Here is a 20,629-nt window from a genome sequence, read left to right as displayed (position 1 = left end):
CAAGTTCTTTGTCGTTCTCTTGTCCAGACGCGCCTCTTTCGACCAGATTCTATGGGGTCCCTCCACCGAAGGTGCTGGAATGCAGACAGCACATCACCACGTGCCTTGGAAATAAGATCGTCTCGGCCGATATATGGTGGATGGACCAGTGACAGGGTGGCGATCCCGATGGGCGGCGGCGACAGGGAAAGCCGTCGCGGCAGCCGCAGCCGCATGCAGCCTCGTTGTGCGTTGAAGTAGGCCTTCCTCCAGATCCTGTCACCAGCGCTGTTCCTAGGCGTGCCGTCCTGACTATCACACGAGATAATTGGTCGTGTGATCAGCAACAGCTTTGTCCCTGTGCAGGGATGTATCATGCTCCTGGTGGGGTCAAGAACTAACGCGCACACTTGTTTATCTTGGCCAAGTATCTGCAGACACTATGTACTCACCGTCACCGCCGTCGGCTCCAGCCAACGCGAATCCTTACTTATATCTTAATCACCAGCAAACTCTGTCGTCAGGGCAGTTCCCTACCCGCACACAGCATACGTCAGTAATGAGCGGAATGACCCTGTCGCCCGCCAGCGCCCATGCTACTGGCGCCGCGACGGCCTCCTCGGTCGGTCCCACGTCATTTTCGCACAGTCCATTGGTAAATCCGATGTCCAGTCGTTTCCCAGGCTCGGGCATGAATTGGATGTCGCGTCAGCAGGCGCATTCTTCCTTTGCAGCGCCCCAAGGCACTCCGCCGATGTCGACGTTACCGCCTGCCGTCAATCTCTCGGTAGGCACGAGTATGACGCCGACGTCACCGAGCTACTCGGGTCTTAGCTCGCCGCATGGCGTTCCTCTGGTGAAACCCGGTATTTCTCCCGTGGTACCGGCTTCGGTGACAGCGTCACCGTCGACAACGGCAGCCCTTACGGAGAAACAGACAGAATGGGAGAAACAGCTTGTGTACGCTGAAATTTCCCGACAATCCTTTTCCCCGCATCACCATGCGCGTGCCGCGGCACTTGCGGCGCGTAGCTCCATTAGCAATGGGCAAGACCCCAGCAAGGGCATCCAATTTCCTGCGGGTGTAGCGGCCATTGGTCTATCTCTCCCGGTACCTATTCCGGAGGACCAAAAAGGTGCGCGGGATGTCTCCGCAGTCATGTCGCCTAGCAAGCCCTTGGGTGCACGCACGCATCAGGCTGAGTCGACCGAAGAGAAGACCTGGTCGCAGATGGACATGGGTGGCTTAAAGCTAAAGAACCTATGCGACGACGTATTTCGTTACACTTTTTTAACGTCGCTGTTCATCAATCACAACCAGCTCACGTCCATTTCCCCTGCGGTGGTACAGCTGAAGAATCTGTCCGTGCTCGATGCGAGTGGCAACAGGCTAATTATGCTTCCACCAGAACTGGGCATGCTCACTGAACTGCGTGAGCTCTACTTGTTTGACAATCAGTTGACGATGCTCCCTCCTGAACTGGGTACCTTATATCGTCTCCAGTTTCTGGGCATTGAGGGCAATCCGCTGCAGGAGAATCTGAAAGATATTATGAAGCAGGATGGTGTGCAAGCTCTCATTGCATATTTGCGCGACTCGTGCCCAGTGTCTGTTCCGCCACCGGAGCGTGAATGGATTGCACTGGACTCTGATATTCCGGTGTATGACTCGGAGGAGGAGAACTCGAACAATACGTTTGCGGTATTGTCGTACAACATCCTTTGTAAAAAGTATGCGACCGCGCAAATGTATGGATATACACCCAGCTGGGCCCTGGATTGGGATTATCGGAAAGAGTTCATTTTGCAAGAGATTATCAGCTACGGAGCTGATATTTGCTGTTTGCAAGAAGTCGAGACCGGCGAGTTCGACAACTACTTTGCGCCAAAGCTCAACCAGAGTTCGTACGAGAGTATTTTTTGGCCAAAGTCACGGGCTAAAACTATGCGAGAAGACGAGCGTGTGCGTGTGGATGGATGCGCGACGTTTATCAACTCACAGGTTTTCCACATTGTGGACAAGCGCCTGATCGAGTTTAACCAGATCGCGCTACAGCGCCCTGACTTGAAAAAGACCGAGGACATTTTTAACCGTGTCATGACGAAAGACAATATCGCCTCGATCGCGATGCTGGAGCATCGGAAAACGGGTGCCAAGCTCATCGTGGCCAATGCGCACATGCATTGGGACCCCGAGTTCCGCGATGTGAAGCTTGTGCAGGCTGCGGTCCTCATGGAGCAGCTTGAGTTGACCGGCGATATGTTTGCCAAGATGCCCTCGCAAGTGACGCTCGAGGCAGGCGCGTCGGCGCCGACGTATGCGTCCGGGAAGGACATTCCGACGGTCGTCTGTGGCGACTTTAATTCCACGCCGGACAGTGGTGTGTACGAATTTTTGAGCCAGGGCCTGGCGCCCGGCAATCATGAGGACTTTATGGATCACACGTACGGCACATACACGTCTGAGGGCCTTCGTCACGATTATGCGCTGCGCAGTGCGTACCAGCATGTCGGTGAGCTGCCCTTCACGAATCACACGCCTGGATTTTCTGGTGCCATCGACTACATTTGGTACACCAGTAACTCGTTGGTCGCCTCGGGTCTCTTGGGCGAAGTCGATGCTGGATATTTGTCTCGAGTTGTCGGTTTCCCCAACGCCCATTTTCCCTCGGACCATGTATGTATTCTTGCTGAGTTCAAGATACCGCCACACCGGCATATCTCCTCGCGCTAGTCCTTCTTTTCATAGTCCCACTTCTATTGCCTATATATACATTCCGCCGTCGCCAATGTGCCCAGCGGTGGTGTGTGCGGCCATCGCGGCCTGCCAGGCATCGACGAGCAGGGAGGGTCCCGTGCCCTCTGCGGCGCCATTCCCGACCATTTTCAAGAGCAAAGCCTCGTAGTGGCCGTCCAAGGGCTCCACAAGTCGCGCGAGTTGCTCGCGCACATCGCTCGGTGCCCGTACCTTGTCTTGCCGCGGGGGGTTCGGCTGACTTGCTGTGTGGTAGTGTGGATGCGCGTGGGGTCGTGTGGATGGTACACTGAGGAGAAGCGCAGGGCACCCCAAATACATGGCCTGCGCAAAGAGCGCGGCGCCGCATCCTGTGAGTGTGTTAGGCGCGCTCCATGGCTGACACGACTGGAGGGCGACAGTGGCCCACGCAGGAGGCGGCGACTGCGTCGGTGGCGTATGCAAGAGATACTGCACTGGAGGGTTCAGCGTATCCCCACGGGGCATATCGGGCAGGCAGAGCACCATATTCGGGGCATATGGCTGTAACACAGCAACGCTCCGAGGACGGCACTGTGCGACCGCTTGAGCCATCTTCTGTTGGAGCGGCAGAGGCACTGCCAGGGAGGCCGGCACAAACAACATTATCGGCATTGACTCTGACGCTGGCACATGGATACCAGCTAGCTTCGTCGGACCTGCCTCGAAGTGTGCCTGCTCGGTCCAGTCGCCTTGCGTGGCGAGCAGAACGGCAGCGCCTGTATCGTCCAGTAGTACGCTCCAGGCACGTCCATGCGGCACGGAGCCCACGAGACGGATCGGGTGGACAGCTTCGATCAGTGCATCTTCGTCGTCCGATTCGAGCTCGTGGCGCGGCGGCGGAGCGCCGTTCGGCACCAGCCCATCGTCCATGGAAAGTGTGCTTCGTCCGAACGACGTGCTGCCTGTTCATCACGTGGTTGGGCCAAGCGAATCTGAGTGGCCCGTCTGCTGGCATGCAGGTGTCGCCAAACAAGCGTGTCCGCGGCTCGTGGGGGTTGTCTTGATCTGGTGTGCATCCTACGCGCTGGTGGCCATCTCCCTCTACGCTCGCTTTCGGCGACTTCTAGTGTGCTAGTGCTGGCTTGTACGCCCAGCATCTGACATTACATCTGCCGAATACATCCCAGCTTTGCTTCCAGCGCTGGTTTAGAAAATGGACATGCCGCCTACTGCACAGGCGCATGCGCAGCCCATCGCGCCCGTCTCAGCAGGCGGTCCGGTGAATCGTCCACGGCCGCCTCCGCCCGCGAATCCTGCGGGTACGACACAAGTAATGAATGGCCCCCCAGTACGGCCAGCCGGTGGTGCGGCTCCGCGGAGTATGGTGCCCGCTTCGGGTCCATCGCGCCCGCCCCTGGCCGCTGGACGTCCCCCGCCGCTGGGCTCTCTGGGTAGTGGGCCTGGCGTGGCACCGCAATCAGGTGCGCCCGGAACGACACCACGCCCGCCGGGAGCTGGCGCGGCGACACCGGCTACCAAGGCGCTCCCCGATCTGGCGCCACTACAGGTCCAGGATCTCTCGGACACATCTGCCTCATCAACGCCCCTATCACCACCGAACCTCCCGCGTGATCGTTTTTCCCACATTCATCCAAAGATCCCAGGCCCACTGGCTAATTCAGTGAGTTCGCCCAAAGAGACGCCGTCGGTGCCACACAGCTTGTCGACCATGGCAGGCCGCCAATCATCGCCCGAATCTCCGAACGGCTCTGTCCTGTCGCCAGGAGACAATGAGCTGCATCTGGACCACAGCCACTTGCAGCCAGGCGAGACCGTTTCTCTACTGAGTCATGCCAAGACCCTCCGCATGTATCGCGAGAACGCTATGAAGACGAACGACCCAACTTTGCAGTACGAACTAGCTGTATTCATGCTGGATGTTGGCCGTACTCTCGAAATGACGGAGCCTATGTCTGAAGACCACGACCCGATGGCCGAGCGCGACGAGCTAATCAAGGAGTCGGTCTCCATTTTGCGTCGCCTCGCCGACCGAGGCCATGTGGAGAGCGAGTACCTGGTCGGCGACTGTATGATGAATGGCTTTGGCACGGCGCGTGGGCGTCCCGACTTTGGTCTGGCGTACGCTTACTTTTCACAAGCAGGCAAGCGCGGTCATCCCGATGCTGCGTACCGTACGGGCACCTGTTACGAAAAGGGCTGGGGCTGTCGACGCGATGCGAGCAAGGCGGTGCAGTTTTACCGCACGGCTGCGACTCGTGGACACCCTGGTGCGCAGTACCGCCTGGGCACCGCCGAACTGAACGGCGAGCTCGGTCTGAAGCGCAGTGCGCGCGAGGGCGTCAAGTGGCTGAAGCGCAGTGCCGAGCATGCGACGCCCGAGTTCCCCCATGCCCTGCACGAGTTGGCCTTGCTGCACGAAAAAGGTGTGCACAATGTGCTCTTCCCCGACCACGAGTACAGCTGTGACCTGCTCGCTAAAGCCGTCGAGATGGGCTATGCGCCTAGTGCATACAAGCTGGGCGTGAACTACGAATATGGGCGTATGGGCTGTCCCCAGGACAGCGGCCTGAGCATCCACATGTACAACATTGCCGCACAGCAGAACCACAAGGAGGCCTGCTTTGCGCTCACCGCGTGGTATCTTGTGGGCGCGCCTGGCATCCTGCCACAGAGCGACACCGAGGCCTTTTTGTGGGCCAAGCGTGCCGCCGAGCAGGGCCTGGGCAAGGCCGAGTACGCCTGTGGTTACTTTGCTGAGAATGGCATCGGCACACCCAAGGACCTCCCTGAGGCCAAGGGCTGGTACCAGCGCGCGCTCGAGCATGGCGACTCGCGCGCTAGTGCGCGCCTGTCGTCGCTCTCGGGCTACAGCGCGAAGCAGGTCGTGGACGAGGAGGCGGTACGGCCAAAAAATGAATTGAGCGCTGTGCCCGTGCAGCCGCTCAGTGCTCCATTCCCCGGTGCTGCACCCGTGCGCTCGCTGCAATCCCTGGGCGTGCTCAAGTTCCCCACGCCAAAGGACATGCGCGAGACTCAGGCGCACCAGCGCGACTTGATGTACCAGGTACTCTTGGAGCGCGAGCAGATCAAGTCCAATCCGTCGTCACCGCACAATAGTGGCTTTTTCGGCCCAGGCGGTTTCGCAGCACGCCCTGCGCGCCCCTACGTCCCATCCCAGGTGCCGAAGCCAGAGGGCAAGGCCATTAGCATGATTGCTGCTGGGCCGCGCGCAGGCTTTCCCAAGCCGCCGACGCCAGAACCCGAGCCGGAACCCGAGCCCGAGCCCGAGCCCGAGCCCGACGCGCAGGCCGAGGCTGGGAAGAAACGCCTGCTTGGTCGTCTTTTCAAGGGCAAGAAGGGCAAGAAGGGCGCCGAAGGGCTCGGAGAGGCAGGCGCCGAGGGCGAAGCGGAAGACGACGGCGGCGATGCCACAGAACATGGCCCCAAGGAGGACGGGCCTGTTGCCATTGGCAGTCCCTTGCCTGAGGACGCCCGCCCGAACGAGCCCCCTACCCGTCCGGATGCGGCAGGCGATGACCCTGTCACCGCGCCCCCAGCAGGCCCGCCCGAGACTCAAGAGGCCGACAAGGACTCTGCGTCCCCCACGCCGAATCCGAGCAAAGGCAAGATCTTGGGCCTATTCAACCGTAAAAACGACAAGAAGGAGGCCAAGGCAGCCGAAGCAGCAGCGGCTGCAGCCACGGCGGAGGAGGACGCCAAAGCCAAGGACGCCCCGGCCAAGGAAGGCGCGAAGGCAGAGGATCCCACGGTCAAGCCGGGTCTGGGTGCCGGGCCTGCTCCGCCGGGCCCACCGGGTGAATCTCGTGCGCCTGGCGACGCGTCCTCGCCTAAGGAGCTCTCGATCATTCCCGCACGCTCGCCTCAGCCAGGCCGTCCACCTGTGCTACAGCCGTCACCGGCGCCCAACTCGCCTACGAACTTGTCTGCACGACCTGGACCCGGTCCTGTGAGCCCCGACGAGTCCAAGGCGCTCGCTTTGGCCGGTCCGCGCCCGCCCGCCATGGGTCGCCCACCGCCTCTGGGCCCTTCCGGCACGCCGCCACCGCGCTCACCACCTCCCGACGGCCTGGCCGGATTTGCACCAGGACGACCTATGATGCTGCCCAATTCGCGACCACCGCCGCGTCCAGGTGCATCAGGAGCTGCGGCCGATGTCCGCCCCAGACCAGGCCCAGCGCCGGCAGGTCCTCCAGACAGGCCTCCTGTGCGACCTACGGGCCATGGACCTGGTCACTCTCCGCAAGGTCCCTTGCCAAACAATGGCCGCGAAAGCTCGACACCCGAAATAGTGTCAGTGCCTGGACGGCCGCCCAGCCGGCCCCCGGGTGCAGGTCCTGGGCCGTTCTCCGGTGCGGGTCCTGCAAGTCCTCCGGGGCCTGGCCCCGCGTCGCCTCACGGCGCGGGCCCTGCACGTCCTTTCGGACCAGGACCTGCGCGTCCTCCGGGATCAGGTCCTGCATCGCCTCCCGGTGCGAGTCCTGCACGTCCTTTCGGACCAAGTCCTGCACGTCCTCCGGGATCAGGTTTTGCATCGCCTCCTGGNATGCAGGTCCCGCACGTCCTCCGGGATCAGGTCCTGCATCGCCTCCCGGCGCAGGCCCTGTTCGTCCTTTCGGACCAGGTCCTGCTCGTCCTCCAGGTCCCGGTCCTGCGATGCCTCCCGGTGCAGGCCCTGCGCGACCTTCAGGTCCAGGTCCCTTCCAGTCGCAAAGTTCGTCACCGCCACGCCCGCCTCTTGGCTTGCAGCCCGGCCACCCCGTGGGCCGTAGTCCAATGGCAGCAGGCGTGGCGCCGAATCAACCCCCTGGTGTGCAGTCTCGTATGACGCCTGCGTCTGCGCCTCAGAGTTTGCAGGTGCCTGGTATGCCACCCAAGCATCCTTCGCAAAACTCCCTGGCGGCCAGCAGCTCGTATGCATCGCTACCGCCAAGCATGTCGGCTAGCAGCTCCTTCGTGTCACTGCCGCCCAGTGGCTCGACGGCCAACCTTGCGTCCGCTGGCCCGCCCCCGGGCATGCGCACGTCGCCCGCAGGTGGTCGACCTGGCATGCCGCCGCAGGGTGGCCCACAGGTGCGTCCGCCTGGTGGTCCGCCCGGACCGCCGCGCCAGCCGTTCGGCATGGGGGCCGCACCGGGAGCTGGGCCGCCCGGTCGCCCGCCGGCTATGACCAACTCTACGGGCCCAGTCCGACCGCCTGGACCGCCTGGTTCACCTGGCCACGCGACGAGGAACTATGGTCCGCGCGAGACTGGCTCGAATGCGAGCACACCCAACTCGATTGCTACCGACGAATTGTGGATGGACGCGGCGGATGATGGACCCACGCATAGCGGGGTGGCCAGGCCGCCCAGGGATGTACCGGATCTGGCCCTCCCTGCCGCTGAGGGCGAAGCACAGCCTCGCAAAAAGTGGTTCGGTTTCATGTAGCTGTGAATCAGGCAGTGTAGCATGATATGAACTACTATGGCTAGACGTGCGTCAGGTTCTGCTGGGTGACCTGGCCAAGCAGGTACTGTTGCAGTTTGTACGCAACCTTCGGCTTGAACTGGGGAATCATGTGGCCGGCACGGTCAACAAGCGCAAACGTGAGGCCACGCTCTTCGTGAATCGTGCCGTGCACACGGCCATCGAAGCGGATTGGTGCCCGAGGCGGCGTCTGGAAGCCCATGCGTCCGCCCCATGTCATGTTCTGGATGGCCAGCGCTGAGCCGTTTGCGATCAGCACGAAATCCCAGGTACCATGCTGGATCACTGTGCGTTGGCTTTTCTCAATGACGTTGGGCAGCACGGTACGGTCCGGGCTGGAAGTGAAATCCTCGTCGTCCCTGTTTGCAAACACGCTGCGGTCGGTGCACTCCTTCCACACCTTGTGAGGGTCAACATGTAGCTCCTTCTTCAACTCAGGATGCGCGTTCAAAAAGTTCTTTTTGCTTGCTTCTTGGGAGTTCAGTGGCATACCAAGAGCGTCATAGTCGAGAGTGCAGTTAGGTTTGATCTCGTAAACGCTGAAGCAGCGGTTTGTCGACATCGCCAGCTCATTGGCCGTTTCCCACACAGAGCGCTTGGAGCTGTACTGGGGAGGGACATGAATATGCCCGCGCGGTGGGTATTGCAGGTGGTCCTGCACGTACGTGAGCAGGCCTTGCTTCTTCGCCACATCACCGATCTGGGCAATAGCGCTATCGTTGAGGCCGATGAGATGCTGATTCTGCTTCATAAACTCATACGCAGGCGCCTCTTCCCCCAGGAAGTCAGTGGTGAACGACGGGTCATTGATACCGATACCCTGCAGGTTGATTCCACTCGTGTTCGACGGATGGCTGTAAATCTCATGCGCCATGTACGGGATATACATTCCAGCATAGCTCTCGCCCGTTAGCCACAGGCGCTTGCCCTGCAGCTCCTTGAAGGTCTTGAAGAACTGCTCCAAAAAGCCGTAAAACTCCCTCGCGTGATCGTATTCGTTGTGAATATTGGGCTTGCCACGCGTAAATCCCACTCCAACAGGCGTCTCCACGAACAGAACGTGCGATAAGTTCGTCCACGAATATGGGTTTGGTGCCGCAACATCCTTCGGTGACCTGGGTAGGAGAATGGGACCCAACTCGCTCAGCGCACCCTCTAGCGACGAACATCCTGGACCACCATTGAGCCAGATCGTAATGTCATCGTGGCCTACATCGCCCGTCGGTGCCCAGAGCCAGAAGAATAGTTCCCGGGTCTCGTTTTTGCTGCCAGAGATTGGCATGAGACCGGCCCACGATTGGGGCACCTCAAAGGGAATCCCAGGCAAGTGTTTACTCACCAAATACTTGTTTGCATCAGGGAATGTAGCATTCGATGGTTGCAACGCGATAGCCTGAGCCGCCCAGGACAGAAATACACACACACCACCAAGAATAGATGTACGCATGGTGGGGAAAGCTGGATCTATCAATCCGAACTTGTGCCTTATCCATAATTGCTCTGCGAATCAGTTGGAGCTTTCCAGCGTCCAATAGCAGTATCCCATTTCCGATAGGCTGCGGTGTTTGTTTGATAAGCCTCGCATGTCTTTCCACGTGGGTATTTGCGCATCGGCCGCGCACGTGAGATGAAGCTCATAGATGCATAGCTCACCCGGGGCCTAGGCCTTCGTGCACGCAATTGCCCCATCTTTTATGTCTGAAGCCAATCAAGTCCGCGGATATGTGTGTCAATATGCCATTCGGCCCAATTTAGTGCGAATGATAGCTCGCGTCGCTAATTTTGCGAGGGATACGCCAGTTGACAGGTCTACATCTATGACGGAGAGCACGCGTCGGTCCTGTGTTACCCCGAGTACAATTCATAGATGTGTACAAATAATGTGTCCCTGTCTCCTCCGTCACACCACCTATTATGTGGCATCTGGGATTCGTTGTTCTGTGCGCCATTTTGACCCTCCAAGCCGTTGTGACGAAGCCCGTTCAAAAGATCGCCCCGGACACACGGGATATCTTTGGCCGCAAGACGTCTCATGAACCGCCACAGCCATTACCTGACTCTTTTACGATGTACCAGCACTTCGCCGTCTTGGCGCAGCAGTCGAACTGTGTGAACTACCGTCTTGGTATGAATGTCTCGGATGCCAAGCTCCTCTATGCCATCGGCGATAGCAACTACAACCAACGCATGGAGATTTTCCACTCCAAGTCGCTGGGTATTGTGGTGTCATGGGCTGGTATGAACCAGACAGGTATCGACTCAGTCCTGCAGGCGACTGACTTGTTCCTCGAGGATGTGGACCGCGACCTGTTTCCGCATGTCCGCAAAGGCGCCAAGATGTACTCGGGCTTTCAGAACGAATACAAACGCATCGCTGATATTACTCTGGGCAAGATCCACGAATTCCAGGACAAATACAATGAGGACCGTGTATCCCTGACGGGTCTTTCGTTCGGTTCGGGCATCGCGGCTGTGGCATCCCTGCACTTGAATTCTAACCTCAAGCGTGGCAAACTTCACCGCGTCATGGTTTTCGGTTTGCCCCGAAGCGGCAACCAGGAATGGGCGGACTCCATAGACGATGCCTTGCGCGGCCGCTTCTATTATGCCGTGAACGGTGTCGACCTTGTCCCTCGTGCTCCACCGCGTGAACTTGGTTTCCAGCATCCTTCTGGCCAGATTTGGATCAACCCGTCTAACTCGACCCACGCGAAGTTCTACCCTGGCCAAGAAAATGCCAATGGTGCGAACTCAGAGTGGGGTTTCAGTATTCCAGACCACACGGGCTGGTACTTTGATACTCACATTGCTTCATACTGGCAGAATTGCCCGGCTAGGATTGGTCACCATTAAATATACGGTAATGCAATGTTTTAACGACTTTAAGTGTTTCGTAGAAACGAGAGAATAAATACATGTTATTTTTAATGGAGCCGCTTGTAATGACCACCAAATTTGCGGTTTAGTATTCATTTACAGTTGCTGTACAAAGGACCTTTTTACATGCGACGATCGCGGCAGGATCGTCGCGGCATAGAATTGAGAAAAAGGAACAGGCCAAGTGACACTGTTTCGGAAAAGTGGAGGAAGTGTGATTTATATTTCGAAAACAACTAGATCCTGCGTCTGATATCTTGCTGGCTGTCGCCTCTGTCCCATTGACTTGACGATGGAGCCGGCTCGTATTATTGAGCTTGATTCACATGGCGTACCCCTTGAAGATGGACCCCAAGCTTTTGTAAACCCAACAATTCCCCTCAAGGAAAATGGTCACCAGGATACATTAAGAGGTCTTGTGGGAAAGGAGCATTCGGAGAAGCAGCAACAAAGTGCGTCAGTGAGTACTTCTAGCGAGGTTGAGGATTTGCATCCTTTCAAGCATAGTTTTTTTGACAAAAGGCTTCGACCTTTTCAAAAGGCTTACCTTATTCCTGTATGCACTTCCGTGTTTTTGACGCTTGTAATGATATGGTTGTTTTGCTCGATCTATTGGGGCTCACTCTACCATATGGAAGAACATACACCGAACTTTAATTGCATTGTCCTCAATCGAGACCAAGATACTATAGGGAATGTCATTGTTCAAGCACTCTTGGATTCAAACCATGGTCCCCTTCCTCACAATACTTGGGTGGAAGTGTCACAGCAAGATTATCCCGCATCGAGCCAGCTCGTGGAAGCTATCGAGCCGAAACAACAGTACTGGGCCGCTATTGAGATCCATCCCAATGCTACTCAGAATTTCATGCGTGCCCGTCGCGAAGGTGATGCGTCTTGGGACCCTCTGAGCGTCATGACTATGTACTATGCATCGGCGCGAAATTCTGTGGGATTGCCGACTCTTATCCTTTCTCCCACGCAGAGCGTCATGGAAAAAGCTACCAACCAGCTCGGCCTGAACTTAACTTCGCAGTACCTGTCCGAAATGGGCACTAATTCAGCTGCGATGCAGGCGCTTAGCCGCGCCCCGCAGACCCTAGTCCAACCTTTTGGCATGCGTATGGACGACATACGACCTTGGACAACCAATGTGGGTCTAGCACCTACATTCGTTGGTATGATTTATCTGGTGATTCTTTCATTCCAGGTTGTCCTGGCGGCATTTAGTGGGCGACTAGCTGTCCAGCGGTACTTACATTACCGTGGCCTGATGACGCTTCGTTTGCTTACTACCTTTGTGTCGGCCATTCCTATCTCCCTAATGATTTCATTACTGGACATACCTTTTGATTTGCCTTTCGATGGAAACTTTTCGTATGGAGGTGGCTTTATGGTGTACTGGTTGGTCACATACTGTGGTGTCTGTATATTCTCACTGGCCCTGGAATCTGCGATTACCTTTTTGACGCCCAAGTTCATCGGTGCTTTTATGATCTTTTTCATCATCTCCAACGTGAGTGTTAGCAATTTCCCCGTTGAGGCGGCGTCATCCTTTTACTTGTATGGATATGCGATGCCGTTCTACAATTTGCGCCAGGTGTACCTGGCGATTATGTTCCGAGTGGGAGAGCGTACGTACGAACTACTGACGAAAGGATCGAGCATTATGAAATATGTTGGTATCCTTTGGGCGTGGATGGCAGGCATCCTGCTGACGTACCCCATCTTTGTATGGCTCGACTATCGCAAACGCCGCCGAATTCACTTGACTTCGGAGGCGGCACACCGACCGACTGCATAATCCCAAGCAATAGTCTATGTAATGATGACCAATCAATCAATCTACGCGTCGCCCCGGCCGCGACGCGTGTTCGTGTCATCCCCGGCACTGGCCACGCTGGTGGCTTTAGAGCGATGCCGCTCAAGCATCTAGAGATCGAGAATTTTAAAAGCTATCGTGGTAAACATGTCATTGGACCATTTAGCGCCTTTAGTGCTGTCAGTATGTATCGGGATGAGTGGCACTGACAACAAGTCGGACCTAATGGCAGCGGCAAGAGCAATCTCATGGATGCAATTTCCTTCGTATTAGGCGTGCGAGGTGCTCAACTCCGCTCGGCGGACCTTACTGATCTAGTTTATTCGTCTAGCACATTGCAGGGTGATACTGCAGGAAGTGAAGAGATTGAAGAGCCGCAGCGGGCTAGTGTCACGGCCGTCCTGGAAGAGGGTCGTGGCACAGAGCACCGCTTTCAGCGTGTCATTACTTCAACAGGGAGCACTGAATATCGATACAATGGGCGTGTGACAACACAAGCGTCTTATAATAACAAACTGGAGCAGCTAAATATTCTAGTCAAGGCGCGAAATTTTTTGGTGTTCCAGGGCGACGTGGAAGCCATTGCAGAACAGTGTTCGAAAGACTTGAGTAACGTTATTGACCAGATCAGTGGGTCATGTGCGTTGAAAAGTGAATATGAAGCGGCGCGTGCTGCCTATCAGGAAGCTGTGGAACAGTCTGCAGGACTTGTCACTCGGCGTAAGACGCTGCAGCTCGAGCTTCGCGATGCTCGACAGCACAAGGAGGCATCTGATCGATACGACGTACTCAAGATGGACCTTCACCAACATATGGTTCAAAAAGTGCTGTGGCGGCTGTACCACATTCATGAGACGATGGAAATCCATACTGACTGGATCGAGGCGCATGCGCCCCGGGGTGAGCAGGCACGGAAACGGATGCATGAGAAGGAGCAGCTGGTAGCAGAGGCCCGTCACCGACTCGGTGTACTTCAGCAGCAGATGCTCGACAAGGAGGACGAGCGCAAGCAGCTGATTCGGTCCTTCGAGGCCAAGCGACCAGAAAAGGATCGCCTGCTTGAGCGCGCGGAGCACGCACGAAAAAAGGTCAAGCAGGCTCGCTCACTGTTCCAACAAGCGGAACGAGACTATCATGCTCAGCAAGAAGCACTTACTCGACTCACTGCCGACGTGGACCTCGTGGAAAAGTCTGCGGTGCAGGCAAAAAAAGACCAGGAGGCCGCATTAGCAGCCTCGATGCTGCAGCTCAGCGAGAACGACTTGCAAACCTATTATGACCTCCGCACACAGTCGCATACATTGGCCGTGGAAGAGCGCAGCGAGGCTGAACGCCTGGAGCGTGAGGGCCGCGAGAAGCAGAGCGCTCTGGATGTTGCGAAAGACCGTCAGGGCGAAACTAACACCAAGCTGGAACGCCTCGCCCAGCAGCTCGTGTCGCTGAAAGAAGCTGCCACAGCTCTTGCGCGTCAAGAACCAGAGAAGGTGCATAGGTGGGAGGACGCCAAGTCTCGGTTGACCGCGCTGCAGACGAGCAAAGAACAGATGGGTGTGCGCGAAAAAGAGCTTAATGACAGTCTGGTGACCTGCTACAATAAGTTGCTTCGCATGGGCCAGGACCAGCGCCTGCATCAGCGCGAATCGCGACTGCGCGAAACTTTGCGCTCACTGCAGATGATTTTTCCCGGCGTGCATGGGCGCTTGCGGGATCTTGTGACACCGACGCAGAAAAAATACGAGTTAGCCATGGCCATGACGCTTGGACGCCACGCCGACGCTGTCGTCGTTCATCATGAAAAGACGGCCATGGAGTGCATTGAGGTATGTGCATAACCGCTCACCGCAGTACCTACGGAACCAGCGCGCCGGACAAGCGACATTTGTACCGCTGGACACAATCCAAACCAAACCCATCAACGACCGCCTGCGGAGTCTATCGCCCCATGCGCGCCTCGCTGTGGATGTGATGCAATATCCGCCGGCGGTCGAACGGGCTGTGCATTATGCTTGTGGCAACACGATGATCTGCGACACATTCGATGTGGCGCGGCACATTTGCTACGAGAAGCACCAGCGAGTAAAGGGTGCGTGTTCTTGACTTACTCAGCCGTGACTCTAGAAGGCACCGTTATCCACAAGACTGGTATGATTACTGGAGGTCCGTCGATGCAGGACACGGTTCAGCTGTGGGATGAGCAAGAAATGGTCGGTGTGCAGCGTGAGCGAGACCGGTGCATGGCAGAGCTCAAGGAGCTGCAGCAGCAAAAGTATGCGCTTGGGGACGAGGATGAGCTGGTGGCCGACGTCACTCGCGCGCAATCTGCCGTTCAGGCCGTGCGACACGAGTGTGCTGAGGTGGAGCGGCGGCGCGACGATGTGCAGCGCGAATCAGACGCACTGCAGAAGCAGCAAGCCACGTTGGCCGTGCGCATTCAGGCTCTCCAGGCGCAGTGCGCGCACTTAGAAGAGGCACGCGCAGCTATCCAGCGCACGATTGATGCAGCAGACGATGGGCTCTTCGCTTCCTTCTGCGCTCGCATTGGGGTCGCCAATGTGCGTGAGTACGAGTCGAATCAGCTGCAGCTCACGCAGGCGCTCGATGTGGCGACACAGCAGCACCAGAGGCAGCTTGCGCGCCTTGCACACCAGCGGGCCTTTTCAGAGGACCAGCTAAAGAGCACCGCTGACCGCCTTGCGTACATTCAGGCCTCAATGGACAGGGAAAATGAGCGCCTGCCCGCGCTGGAGGCGCAGCTAACTGAGTGCGACAATGTGATGGCCGAGTTGCGTTTGTCGATGGACAAGGCCAAAGCATCGCTTTCCGAGCTACGTGAACAGCATGCGCAACAAAGTGAGGAGCTGGCGGAAAAGCGCAAGGCGCTTTCTGCGTTAACGCGCGATGTCGAGGCACACGAGCGGGAAGTGGCCGAGCGCAGCGATGAAATGGCACAATTAGATGCGGAGCGTACAGACCTATATCGTCGCTGCCGCCTAGAAGCGCTGGACCTGCCGCTGGAGGCGGGTGACCTCGCGCAAGTTCCGCTCGAGGAGGACACGACATTGGTCATGGAGACAGCGCAGGGTCTGCACGCGGTGCGTGACTACGGCGTGGTGGTCGATTTTACGCGCCTATCGGATGCAGAGCGAACGGACCGCGGCTCGGGCAAGGGCCGCGAGCTGCAGGCCAAAATTGATGCTGCACGCGACGAAATGGAGCAACTGGTACCTAGCACGCACATGGGCGAAAAGCTCACGGCGCTGGAACGCGATCTCAAGGCGTGTGAACGAGAAATGGATGTGTGCCGCGAACTAGTGCGCGACACACGCGATGAGTTTCAGGCCCTGCGGAAGAGACGCACGGACCTGTTTTTGCGTGCCTACCATCACATTGCCGAACGCATTGACGGCGTGTACAAGGAGCTAACGCGGAGCAAGGCCGCGCCAGCTGGTGGTGTCGCGTACCTGACGCTGGATGAGACTGACGTATGTTGCGCGACTAACCACAGGAACCGTTTCGCACGGGCATTCGGTATCATGCCATGCCGCCACTCAAACGCTTCCGCGATATGGATCAGCTATCGGGGGGTGAGAAGACTATGGCAGCGCTCGCGCTCCTCTTTGCCATCCACACGTTCCAGCCGGCGCCGTTCTTTGTGCTGGACGAGGTGGATGCCGCACTTGACTCGCACAATGTCGCGCAGGTGAGCCAGTACATACGCGAGCACGCGAGCGAGCAATTCCAGTTTATTGTCATCTCACTAAAGGTACGCGCACGGAGCTTACGCAGGCCTCTCTCTATGAGCGCAGCCAGGGACTGGTCGGCGTATACCGTAACCAGGAGACACACTCCAGCGCCAGTGTCACGCTGGACCTTGAGTCGTATGCGTGAATGCGACCCAGGCCGGGCAGGCGCTCAGTGCGGACTGTGCATCTTGGCTGTCGTCCAGCACGCCCTTTACGAGGGCTGAGGCGGCCCATGGTGCAACCACATCAACAAAACAGGTGCGTGCGTCATCTGGCGCCGGTATATGCTGTGCAAGGTGCTCAGCAAGTGCCTGCACGGCGGGTTTCTGGATGCGGCGTGGCGCAAAGTGTCGCAGGGTATTGAGCGCTGTGACCAGCTGGGCGGCCCCCTGTGCGAGTGTGGGGAACGACAATATGGCAGCCGGCACAGTGTGGGCTGCCTCGCACCCCTTGGGCGGCGCCGGTGGCGCCTCGTGCCGGTCCCAATCGATAGCCGAGAGGGCGCCCGTCCACAAGGCCAGGGCGGCATGGTCCCAGGCACTAAGAGGCGACGAGGGATCGCCCTGGTAGGGTAGCAGCTCCAGTGCCAAAGAGGCGCCCACGTCCGCAAGGCTGTCGGACACGGTGCACAGCCTGGTGTGTACGGCGTCCAGGTGCTCGGCTACCGAAGCCCAGCGACTCGGAGGGCCTGGGAGGTGATGCGTAGTCGTGTACAAATAGGAAGACAAGCACGCATAGAGCAGGTCTGTGGCGTGCGTCACAAACGAGCCCATCAGAAGGCCACACGCAGGATCCGCTTGACTACCCTCGACCGGGTCGTCCACAAACAAAGAGAGTGCAACGCGGCACGTTGAAAGCACCAATTCTTTCCATGTGTCCATAACGGATAGGATGCCTTGGGTCAACGACAGACTCGCCCTGACGCGCTGCATACTCGCATGGAGCATATGAAAGCACACATCCGAGGCACGCAGGTCTACACTCGTGTCGCGATAAGGTCCCTGAGCGATCTGCACGGTGCGGTACAAGAGCGAAGCCATGTGGCGCGCCTGGGCCAGCTGGATCGGTGCATCACACAACGCCTGGACGAGCACGCGCTCTGTATATTCAATCGCGTGAAACAGATCTTCGCGGAGCAGCTTGGATGTGGGTGATGCTGCCGACGGAAGTACCCCCACAAAGTGGCACAGGAGCTGAAGAGCCGGCTCATATTGCCCCTGCGACACATAGCGGCGCACATAGGAGGAAACACGGAGTATATCCAGGACACCTTCCCTGTGTGCATTTTTCACTTCCAATACGACATGGCGAATGGCCAGTGCCTGCTGCGCTTCTGTCGCAAAAGCGGCCGCGGCCTTGCTCAGTCGGGGCATGTGCGAGTCCGTCACCGAGGTCAGGTACTGATCTGCACGCGCCAAAACACCTGGCATCTCATCGAACGACGTCTGTGCACGCACAAACATGTCTGTGTTTTTTACACACAGTTCTGAGATTTGGTGATGAAGGGCCGCGGCGACTGCCTGCTGCTGCGCGGGCTGTTGCTGCACCGTCTCCTCCGAGCTCGTCAGCAGCCCGTGTAAGAAACGCATGAGCTCCCGCTGGTACGTTGGATTCAATCTAATTTGTCCTTCATCGACGAGCCGCAGCCGGATCGCTACATCGGTCAGCGCATCGACGTCCACAGGCCCCGCGGGGTCCGTAGCGTCCACCTCCATGGGATAGCGAAGGAGCCCGCCACGTGTGGAGCGTGCCTCCACCACCATGCCCCCAGCGAAGGCCGGTGGTCCTAGCGCGCGCGACGCCAAGACGAATAAAATGCCGCGGGATCCCAGAGTACGTGTCCCTGTCTAGCACCAGATTCCCAAAGGAGCTGATCCGACGCGCAGTATCTACTATGATCCTGTGTTTAACCCGTACGGAGCGCCGCCACCGGGCCTGCCCTACAAGGAACGAGGTACGAGCAAGCCACTCATACAAGAACCTTCTCCAGACGCTTATCATGTGGCTAAAAAGCCGCGGCCTGCGCCTACCAAAGAGGACGACTCGGACGACGACATCGTGATGCCAGCCGGGCCACCGCCCCCGCGTCGATCCGGCCGTCCCGCAGCAGTCCGCACTTCGGATTGTACTGCACACGTGGAAACTGTTGCTGCGCCGGTCACCTACACCCAGCCTTCCACTTACGATCCAGCCACAGAGCCTGTCTTTGAACCAGACGAGCAGGAATCTACCGCGGATGACCACGAGTTGGCCTCTATAAGGGACGAATCACAGCCTACTGTGTTATCTGCGGCGCCAGAGATGCGCGACTTTCAAAAAGAAACGACAGCCTTTGTCCCCGCCTCGGTCCGGCGGCGTCAGCGCGCACGAGCCTCGGTCGCCGTCGATCCATAGTTGATGTGTCACGTGATGAGACGCGTTGCGCCTGTGTTGGTTGTGTCAATTGCTTCGCCGCCGACCGCAACTGAGACAGGCGACCGATGGCGGAGCTACACACACCAACACGTCCGCAGCTCGCAAGTGGTCGCAGGGTGTGGACGCCGTCACCTCCACGCCGTCCCAGGAGCATGGCACTGGAAGGATGGCACACTGACAAGCCCCAACGCACCAAGTGCATGAGGGAGGAGCTGGATAAGATAGCGCTCTTGCCAGCGGCGTCTGTGTTCCAGTCGGACCTTGCCTCGGTGCCCCACGATAACACCCCCCTTTTTAATACGCCCTCGAAAGATTCGCCATTTCACAAGGAGCGAAGCATTCCTCTAGGCGATGTCGATGACGACTCGCCAGGGATGGCACGCGCATCCTCACCCTCCGCGGAGGCGCATGTGCGTCGCGACTATGTGAGAGAAGCACTGGGTGATGTTTCAAATTTCAGCTCTCCGGCTACCGTCTATTCCCTCAAAGATGGCGTGTCGCCCCTGCGTATGCAAAGCACGCCCTTGCGCCGCTCGATCCATCTTCCGCCAAGCATATCATCCACCAAAAAGACGCCCGTCCAGATGGCCCTGCAAGACTGGGCGGGGTCCAAATTTGACCGTCCTTTGCCGACGCAGGATGCTTCATCTCCGTACCGTGAAACCCTTCATCCCTCGCACAAGGGCCAGGAAAGTCGCTCATCGCCAATCAACGTGGACCTCGATCAGCTTATGGCCAACGATGAGCCGGTGCCTCTAGCATCGGCTCGGGTACCCGCAGAAGGCACAGTGCCGCGCCTACCAGTCCGCCGTATCGCGGTATCGCCACAGCCGTCGGCCCAGCGCGTTCCAGGTTTTATGCGTGCGCCATCCACAGGCCCATCCCCAGCGAAGCGAGCGGTGGGCCCGATGCGCACCGTCGTGTCGCCCGTCCAGCCCGTCCTACCAGAAATGCCCAAGTCCTCGCCCTTGCCACGCATACCCTCGCCCGAAAAGGCCAAGGAGACTGCAGGATCCTCGCCCTGCAAGACCCCACGTTTATGGCGCCCTGCTCGCTATGCCAGTCAGGCCCCGGCGGTTCGTGTCTGGGACAGCCCGGAAAAGATCGAGTCGCATAAACGTCTGCGCCCTCCCATGAAACCGATGCCGGCCCCCGCGACGGAGCCAGAACCTGCGTCAGCCGCCAAACGCATGTCGACTCGACTGCAAAAGCGGACCGCTCCTGCCGCTCTTGACGGGGTATCAGTCAGCCGGCCCCAACTTCCTAGCACACACGGGAATCCACCTGCGCCTGCGTCCCCCCAGCGCGTGACACGCTCAGACGTTAGTGTGCCTGTGCCGCCGACTAGGACTGGTAATCTGCGCTCGCGCACGCCGCGAACGCCGAAAACGCCGCCTGTGCCGCCGCGTCCCCAACTCTCGGCCACGGAGCTTGCGCGGCTCACCCAGAGGCACACGAAACACAATGAAACATATATGGTGCAACTTGACACCCAGGTTGAGCGTGTGCCAGGACCACGCCCCCCTAGTCCGTCACAGCACTTTCTCCTAGGACGCGGCGTGCGTGCAC

At 58.2% G+C, this 20,629-nt stretch overlaps 8 protein-coding genes across 8 annotated transcripts; 5 read left to right on the top strand and 3 right to left on the bottom strand.

Moving 5' to 3' along the window:
* Nucleotides 1-538: 538 nt before the first annotated feature.
* MSY001_0297 (uncharacterized protein) lies at nucleotides 539-2,713 on the top strand (the record flags this gene model as incomplete). The annotated part of the gene is made up of 1 exon (XM_018885186.1): nucleotides 539-2,713. The coding sequence occupies one exon, from the start codon at nucleotides 539-541 to the stop codon at nucleotides 2,711-2,713; it is 2,175 nt and encodes a 724-aa protein (XP_018738939.1).
* A 30-nt stretch (nucleotides 2,714-2,743) lies between these two features.
* On the bottom strand, nucleotides 2,744-3,625 carry MSY001_0296 (uncharacterized protein; the record flags this gene model as incomplete). Its single annotated transcript, XM_018885175.1, has 1 exon — nucleotides 2,744-3,625. The coding sequence occupies one exon, from the start codon at nucleotides 3,623-3,625 to the stop codon at nucleotides 2,744-2,746; it is 882 nt and encodes a 293-aa protein (XP_018738938.1).
* Nucleotides 3,626-3,914: 289 nt separating this feature from the next.
* On the top strand, nucleotides 3,915-8,164 carry CHS4.1 (Activator of Chs3-like protein; the record flags this gene model as incomplete). The annotated part of the gene is made up of 5 exons (XM_018885164.1): nucleotides 3,915-6,867; nucleotides 6,902-6,981; nucleotides 7,033-7,260; nucleotides 7,287-7,448; nucleotides 7,484-8,164. The coding sequence occupies 5 exons, from the start codon at nucleotides 3,915-3,917 to the stop codon at nucleotides 8,162-8,164; spliced, it is 4,104 nt and encodes a 1,367-aa protein (XP_018738937.1).
* A 40-nt stretch (nucleotides 8,165-8,204) lies between these two features.
* Nucleotides 8,205-9,650, bottom strand: MSY001_0294 (uncharacterized protein; the record flags this gene model as incomplete). Its single annotated transcript, XM_018885153.1, has 2 exons — nucleotides 8,205-9,596; nucleotides 9,621-9,650. 2 exons carry the CDS (start codon nucleotides 9,648-9,650, stop codon nucleotides 8,205-8,207), a joined length of 1,422 nt encoding a protein of 473 aa, XP_018738936.1.
* Nucleotides 9,651-10,270: 620 nt separating this feature from the next.
* Nucleotides 10,271-11,056, top strand: MSY001_0293 (uncharacterized protein; the record flags this gene model as incomplete). Its single annotated transcript, XM_018885142.1, has 1 exon — nucleotides 10,271-11,056. One exon carries the CDS (start codon nucleotides 10,271-10,273, stop codon nucleotides 11,054-11,056), a length of 786 nt encoding a protein of 261 aa, XP_018738935.1.
* A 655-nt stretch (nucleotides 11,057-11,711) lies between these two features.
* On the top strand, nucleotides 11,712-12,884 carry MSY001_0292 (uncharacterized protein; the record flags this gene model as incomplete). The annotated part of the gene is made up of 1 exon (XM_018885131.1): nucleotides 11,712-12,884. The coding sequence occupies one exon, from the start codon at nucleotides 11,712-11,714 to the stop codon at nucleotides 12,882-12,884; it is 1,173 nt and encodes a 390-aa protein (XP_018738934.1).
* Nucleotides 12,885-13,150: 266 nt separating this feature from the next.
* MSY001_0291 (uncharacterized protein) lies at nucleotides 13,151-16,790 on the top strand (the record flags this gene model as incomplete). Its single annotated transcript, XM_018885120.1, has 4 exons — nucleotides 13,151-14,722; nucleotides 15,074-16,384; nucleotides 16,477-16,602; nucleotides 16,680-16,790. The coding sequence occupies 4 exons, from the start codon at nucleotides 13,151-13,153 to the stop codon at nucleotides 16,788-16,790; spliced, it is 3,120 nt and encodes a 1,039-aa protein (XP_018738933.1).
* MSY001_0290 (uncharacterized protein) lies at nucleotides 16,762-18,360 on the bottom strand (the record flags this gene model as incomplete). The annotated part of the gene is made up of 1 exon (XM_018885109.1): nucleotides 16,762-18,360. The coding sequence occupies one exon, from the start codon at nucleotides 18,358-18,360 to the stop codon at nucleotides 16,762-16,764; it is 1,599 nt and encodes a 532-aa protein (XP_018738932.1).
* Nucleotides 18,361-20,629: the final 2,269 nt, after the last annotated feature.

This window comes from Malassezia sympodialis, genomic scaffold (genome assembly GCF_000349305.1).
Source record: "Malassezia sympodialis ATCC 42132 genomic scaffold, msy_sf_1, whole genome shotgun sequence".
Taxonomy (NCBI): Eukaryota; Fungi; Basidiomycota; class Malasseziomycetes; order Malasseziales; family Malasseziaceae; genus Malassezia; species Malassezia sympodialis.
Note: the sequence above shows the minus strand (reverse complement) of the source record. Positions and strands in the feature narration are given on the sequence as shown.